Source organism: Rutidosis leptorrhynchoides, chromosome 9 (assembly GCF_046630445.1).
Source record: "Rutidosis leptorrhynchoides isolate AG116_Rl617_1_P2 chromosome 9, CSIRO_AGI_Rlap_v1, whole genome shotgun sequence".
Classification (NCBI taxonomy): domain Eukaryota; kingdom Viridiplantae; phylum Streptophyta; class Magnoliopsida; order Asterales; family Asteraceae; genus Rutidosis; species Rutidosis leptorrhynchoides.
This window is the reverse complement of record NC_092341.1, coordinates 320,999,576-321,006,969: the sequence shown is the minus strand read 5'-3', so window position 1 is coordinate 321,006,969 and position 7,394 is coordinate 320,999,576. Positions and strand designations below refer to the sequence as shown.

At 36.7% G+C, this 7,394-nt stretch overlaps 1 protein-coding gene across 1 annotated transcript; it reads left to right on the top strand.

The window, feature by feature from the left end:
• The first annotated feature begins 6,318 nt into the window (after positions 1–6,318).
• LOC139869027 (uncharacterized) lies at positions 6,319–6,837 on the top strand. Its single transcript, XM_071857360.1, has one exon. It carries the CDS (start codon positions 6,319–6,321, stop codon positions 6,835–6,837), a length of 519 nt encoding a protein of 172 aa, XP_071713461.1.
• The last annotated feature ends 557 nt before the right edge of the window (positions 6,838–7,394 follow it).

The window sequence follows — 7,394 nt, the reverse complement described above, 5'->3', positions numbered from 1 at the left end:
TTGGGCCTAACAAACCCCATCCAAAGTACCAGATGCTTTAGTACTTCGAAATTTATATCATATCCGAAGGGTGTCCCAGAATGATGGGGATATTCTTATATATGCATGTTGTTAATGTCGGTTACCAGGTGTTCACCATATGAATGATTTTTATCTCTATGTATGGGATGTGTATTGAAATATGAAATCTTGTGGTCTATTATTATGATTTGATATATATAGGTTAAACCTATAACTCACCAACATTTTTGTTGACTTTTTAAGCATGTTTATTCTCAGGTGATTATTAAGAGCTTCCGCTGTAGCATACTTAAATAAGGACGAGATTTGGAGTCCATGCTTGTATGATATTGTGTAAAAACTGCATTCAAGAAACTTATTTTGTTGTAACATATTTGTATTGTAAACCATTATGTAATGGTCGTGTGTAAACAGGATATTTTAGATTATCATTATTTGATAATCTACGTAAAGCTTTTTAAACCTTTATTGATGAAATAAAGGTTATGGTTTGTTTTAAAATGAATGCAGTCTTTGAAAAACGTCTCATATAGAGGTCAAAACCTCGCAACGAAATCAATTAATATGGAACGTTTTTAATCAATAAGAATGGGACATTTCATCATTCGAGTATCGGAATGTCGCCGTATGAAAATTTGTATGGTCACAAATGCAGAACTCCTACATGTTGGTTATAAGCAGGCGAGAAACAATTTGCAGATCCCGAAATTGTTCAGATAACCGTAGAAAAGGTTGAAATTGCACATGAAAAGTTAAGACCATCTAGAGATCGACAAAAGATGTATGCTGATCTGCGCAGACGTCCGGTGATATTTAATGTAGGTGATCGTGTATACCTGAAAGTGTCGCCGTGGAAAGGGGTGATCAGGTTTGGTAAACGTGGTAAACTAGCACCGAGGTTTATTGGGCCATTTCTGATCAAAGAAATTTTGAATGATCAAACTGTTGTTTTAGATCTTCCTTCAGAGTTAGCAGGAATTCATAACACATTCAATGTGTGTTATTTAAGAAAATGTAAAGTAGACGATGAAAGTCTGATTCTTACACTGAAAGATTTGAAAGTGGACTTGAATAAGAAGTTAGTAGAAGAGCCGATTAAGATAGTGGATAAGAAAGTCACAAAGCTAAGAAAGAAATAGATTCTAATGGTGTTAGTGGAATGGCAACATAGCTTAGGTTCCAACCTAACATGGGAAACCGAGGAGTTAATGAGGGCGCGCTATCCCCATTTGTTTGACCTTGACCAGATTCCAAGGACGGAATCTTCTTAAGGGGGTAGATTTGTAACATCCTCAACTGGGCCTAGCTGTAAGATTACTAGTTTGCCCTTAAGTTTGTATTATGTTAATATATGCTTTTATTTATTATTTAATATTTATTATTATTTAATGTTGTGGTTAGGACTAGTTTGTGAAAAGGGTCACAGAACATGTTTGTTTATTTAATTTGGACTTCGTTTGGATTGCCAAATGACGTACGAAAGATATCAGATAACTGATAGATACCCTTGTGTTACACAGTATGAGATTTAATCCTAAATATAAGACTAGTATTTGTCTCTCTCTTGCACTTTCCAGAAACATCAACTAAAACACTATGTACCTTCACTCTTTCACCTAATCAAAACCTTAATTGCTAGATCTTATTTTTAAGCTCGAATTAGTCACACTATCTTGTTCCTTGCGATTACTGAATCTATTAAGGTGGGAATCACAAGTTTTCATGTTCTAATCTTTGTGAAAATTGGGTTTTTGTGTTAGTTTTTACAAAGTGAGTAAATTGAGTCAAAAATGGTTGATTTGGTGTTGTTTGTGTCAAAATCTTATGGATTTATACTTCTGCATGTTTAGTATACTTGATTTGGTTAGTTTTGGGGACAAAATCGAGCTTTAGAGCAAGAATTAGTGATGTGTGCTTGAAACCCGTCAGTTTTCTGCTGCTGCTGCTGCTCGATGAACACAACCGTACGGTTGCATTTTGCAACCGCACGGGTACATTGTGCAACCTTACGGGTGCAGGTGCAATCGTACGGATGCAGTGGTGTTGGTGCAACTGGGCAGTGGGTGTGCAACTGTACGGGTGCACGATGCAACCGTACGGATGGGCTTGCAACCGTTTGGATGCATGTGCAACCGTATGGATGTAGATCAGTGATGCATTATTGTAAAATTTAGCTGTTTTCTAGCCGTTATGTTGTCCGCGTGACTTATGATAATCAGAATGTTAATTCTGAAAATGCATAAGTGTTAAGTAGACTCTTAGCGGCACTTTTTGATACTGATTTACTGTACTGTGCTGTTTTGTGTTAATGGACAGAAACTAACTTGATTTGTCTTATGTTCAGGTGATGAGGATAAGGAAGCCGCTCAGTGATAGATTATCTGAGCTAGTTGATGGTAGTTGGTGAGTGGGACTAACTGGAGTATATAGTATAGAGTAGCATGTTATATTATGATTGCCATGCTTGTTAGATATACTTGCTACTATGGTTAGTTAGTATGTTGGATTATTTCATGTTAGTTGATGCTTGTCTGCTGGAGTTCAGTGCGTCCCTATTGTGTGGTAGCCTCGGCAGGGGAGATCAACCTGTGGGTTGGGTTCCTCATATGGTAGCCTAGACAATCATGGTGTATATATGTGTGAATGAAGCATCCGTCGCGTGTGGATTATATATATACAACACGATGGTGGAGGAAATTCTGGTAAGCCCCAGTCCGATCAACTGGTGGTTAATGGTTTGGCTGAGCTGCCAGAGTCTCTGTAGATGGCACTTGAGTGATGTTTATGTGTTAGACTATGTGACATGATTAGTATGACGGTTCCTGTATACTATTGCTTGTAGTTAGTTGTACTCACTTAGCTTCGTACTAATTCCTCTCCATCTCCTCCCTGCAGGTTGTTAGCTTTTGTAGATAATGCTTTTTGGGAGAAGACGGGCGTGATGATGTTATGTTTGACCGGATTTAACTCTGATGTGGTCTTACATTGTTTAAACGGTGTTCTTTTGTAAACATAATGTAATTACGTCCTTTCCGAATAAATGTGTATTTTGTTGAAATGACACGTGACATCGGGCGAACTATATTAACGTTGTTTATCAGTTATGTTATATTTAATGGATATAATGCTTCGGCCACGTATTTTAAAAAATAATAAAAAATTTAGCGGTGTCACAAACGAAGAGCAAGAATCCTAAATTTCATTCATTTCGTGTTCGTGAGATCTTAGTATTTTCCAATGAAGATATTATCTGTGAACATTCGTGGTTTCAATCAAGATGGTAAACAAGGGTGGTTCAAGCAATTAATTCACAATGCCAAACCAATAATTGCTGCATTTCAGGAAACTAAACGCAAAAACTTCAGTGACATATGGTCAAAGAAAGTATTGGCAGATCCGGGGGCTTTTGATGATTTGGGATGCAAGTATATTTCATGTGGATCGGGCGGTGGAGGGTGAATTATTCATAGCCATTAAAGGTAAGCTTTCTAACTTTGACTCAGAAATTGTGATTGTCAATGTCTATGGACCCCATAGTGATACAAAAAAGAAGAGATTTTGGGATAGTTTAAATGAGCTTTTGTCTTATGATAACGCTGCGTGGGTTTTTTAAGGGTATTTTAACGAGGTTAGGAATATAAATGAAAGGGAAAACACAAACTTCATTTCATGGCGTGCATCTAGATTTAACAGTTTCATCAATGATAATGGGTTGATCGAAATTCCCCTATCGGGCCGTAAATTTACAAGAATTAGTGATGACGGGTTGCAATTTAGTAAATTAGATCGTTTCCTTGTTTCTGATAATTTTGCTTTGCTATGGAACGACTTATCTGTTACCGCCCTAGATAGGAAACTGTCAGATCATACTCTTATTCTGCTTAAAAATGGGCAGTTTGACTTTGGGCCCAAGCCCACGAGGGTGTTTGATTCTTGGTTAGACGCTGATGGGGCTGCACAAATAATTGTCGATTCTTGGAAACTCCCGATTGCCCCTGTAGGCCGGATACTGCTTTCAGACTTAAACTGAAAAATGTTAAATCCAAGCATAAAAACTGGAGCATTCTTTCATTTGGTAAGTTCGATTCAAAAATTAAACATTTAAACGAGCTGTGTAACTTTTGGGATGTCGAAGAAGAAAAGAGTGTCCTTACGGATACCGAAAGATATGAGTGGTTAAATAATAGAAACAGTTGGATTGAAAAGGATCGAGTGAAACGTAACATGTTAAAACAAAAAGCCCGTATTAAATGGGCGGTCCAGGGAGGCGAAAACTCGAAATATTTCCACTCGATAATTAAAAGAAAAAAACAACAAAAATAATATTCGAGGATTACACATCAACGGATCGTGGCAAGAAAACCCGAATGACATAAAAGATGAAGTTTTTAGACATTTCAAATCCTTTTATGAAGATCCGAACGTGAGTGGTTTTGATTTGACGGTTTTGAGACTTCGAAAATATCACAGGAAGATGCATCTTCATTAGAACTACCTTTTAGTGAAGAAGAGGTATGGCTAGCTATTAAAGTTTGTGGAGTTTCGAAAGTGCCCGTGCCCGATGGTTTTAACTTTTATTTTTGTCATAAATTTTGAGACTTGATCAAAGAGGATCTAATGAAGGCAATTCAATGGTTTTGGAGTAGCAATGATATCATGTTAGGGTGTAATGCTTCATTCATCACTTTAATCCCTAAGAAAAATGACATGATCAACTTACATGACTATAGGCCGATAAGCCTCATTGGGAGTTATTACAAAATTTAAAGCCTCATTGGGAGTTATTACAAAATTTTGTCAAAGTTGCTTGCTAATAGAATTCGTGTAGTCATCGACAAATTAATAGGTAATGAACAAAGCGCTTTCATCCGCGGAAGATCGATTCTTGATAGCATTTTAATAGCTAACGAGATAGTTGAGGATGTCAAAAACAATAAGTCTAAATGTTTCATATTCAAAGCCGATTTTGAAAAAGCGTTTGATAGTGTCCGTTGGAATTTTCTCTTTGACATTATGAGGAAGATAGGATTCGGCCCGAAGTGGTTAAAATGGATGGAGTCTTGTTTTAAATCCGCATCCATTTCGGTCCTAGTTAATGGCTCACCAACTAAGGAATTTTGCCTTCAAAGAGGGATTCATTAAGGAGACCCCCCTCTCACCTTATCTTTTCATCATTGCTAGTGAATGCTTGAATATATTAGCAAAAATCGCGGTTAGAAACAAGATCATAAGGGGGGTTGAAATCGAGCGTGATAAAATCAATATTTCGCACCTCCAATTTGAGGACGATACAATATTTTTCGGGGATTGGAATAAAAGAAACATCATTAGTGTACATAAAACCCTCGAGTGTTATGAAACAGTGTCGGGGCTAAAAATAAATATGGAAAAAAGTCACATATACGGCATTGGGGTGGCCCTGGGGGAAATAGATCATATGGCTAGTAGATTGGGTTATATTGCGGGTACTCTTCCATTCAATTATTTAGGGATGCCGATTGGTGAAAAGTTACACAAAAAAAGAAGCATGGAAACCCGTTATCGATAAGTTTAGTAAACGTTTGTCAGATTGGAAAGCAAGAACGATGTCCTTTGGTGGTAGGTTAACACTCTTAAAGGCGGTGCTTCATAGTCTCCCTCTATACTTCTTCCCGTTGTTTTGTGCTCCTTCTTGCATCATCAACCTCCTTTTAGGTATGCGACGTAAGTTTTTTGGGGCGGGTCGAAGGATGATTCTAAACTTTCTTGGGTTAAACATTGGGACTCTTAAAGCAAAGAATTGGGCCTTACTTATCCAGTGGTGGTGGCGTTTTCGTACCGAAAGCGAGTCACTATGGGTTAAAACAATTAAAAGCATTTATGGGTGGGACGGGGAGTTGGGTACTAATCGTGATTATGACATTGTGAAGCAGAATACCGTTTGGAAAAACATCATCATAGGGAATGAGTTAAACAAGCTTGGCATCAACGTGGAAAACCTCTTCGAAAGGCAGATTAGTGACGAAAATGACGTCAGGTTTTGGATCGATCAGTGGGCTGCTAATGGGTCGTTTAAAGATAGCTATCCTCGACTATTTCTACTGGAAAAATAGTAATTAGGATGCGTCAAAAATAGATAATCACTCGACAACAACACATGGAGTTTTAATTGGGAATGGACACGAGAACTTACGGGCAAGTTATACGAGGAGCTGAATAGCATGACAGAAACCATCAAAATAAGTACGATCTCGGGTATTGGTGAAAGCAAATGGAAATTCTCGGGTGATAAAAGTGGTTCTTATGTTACGAAAAACAATGGCTAAATCAATCGATGACAAGTTAATTCTAAGGGAATCTATTCCTTCGGCTACTCTAAAAAATAATCTCGTTCCGTTAAAAATTGGAATTTTCGTATGGAGAATACTAAGAAAAAGAATTGCAGTGAAAGTTGAACTTGATCGGAGGGGGAACGATTTGGACACGTTGTTATGCCCCCTTTGTAACGACGTGGTCGAGTCAATGGATCAAGCCATTTACTCATGCAAATCCGGCCAAGAAATTTGGATTGGCATCATTAAATGGTGGAATCTTTCCCTCCCCTTGGGTTTCACTCTTGTAGATCTAATCAAATGTTCGAACGCGATACGTTTGGAAACAAGCAAAAAGAAAGTTTGGCAAGCAGTTGTTTGGGTTACATGTTATTTAATCTGGAAAAATAGAAACCTTAAAGTCTTTAGAAACGACGCTTGGGCCACATCTAAGATCATTAGCGAGGTTCAAGTGAAGTCCTTTGAGTGGGTAAAAAATCGTTCAAGAAAATCCTTTTCGTCTTGACATCAATGGCTTCTTAATCCACATCCTCAAACATATTGGACGTGAATTTTGACCTGGGATGAGTGTTGTATATAATCTTTGTAATGGTCTCCGTGTCGTGTATTTTTGTTCTCTCATGTAACATGTTTGTATTTCCTCATGTTTGGTGTTGGTAGCTAATTCGGCTACCTCACCACCTTGTATATTATTTTTAATATATATATATATATATATATATATATATATATATATATATATATATATATATATATATATATATATATATAATTTGCCTTTCAAAAAGAAAAAAAAAATTAATTGTAAAAAAAGTTTACTCAAATATTATTTTATCAATATATATACCTTATATTTACTCATTTTTATCACAAACAATTCATCATCTTATATCCTTCCAACTTATATACTTATACTTATTTAATTTAATTTTCATATTGGATAAAACATTCAAAATGCTTGAGTTTCTTATTGAATCTGATTCCGGTGATGAAAAAATGTTAATTTTGTTAATAGTTTAACGGTAGAAGAAGTGAAGGGAGAGGCTAGTTGTTCACGAGTCT

What these genes read in the sequence shown, in the direction of transcription:
- LOC139869027 (XM_071857360.1), top strand. Translation starts at nt 6,319, where the DNA reads ATGGCTAAATCAATCGATGACAAGTTAATTCTAAGGGAATCTATTCCT.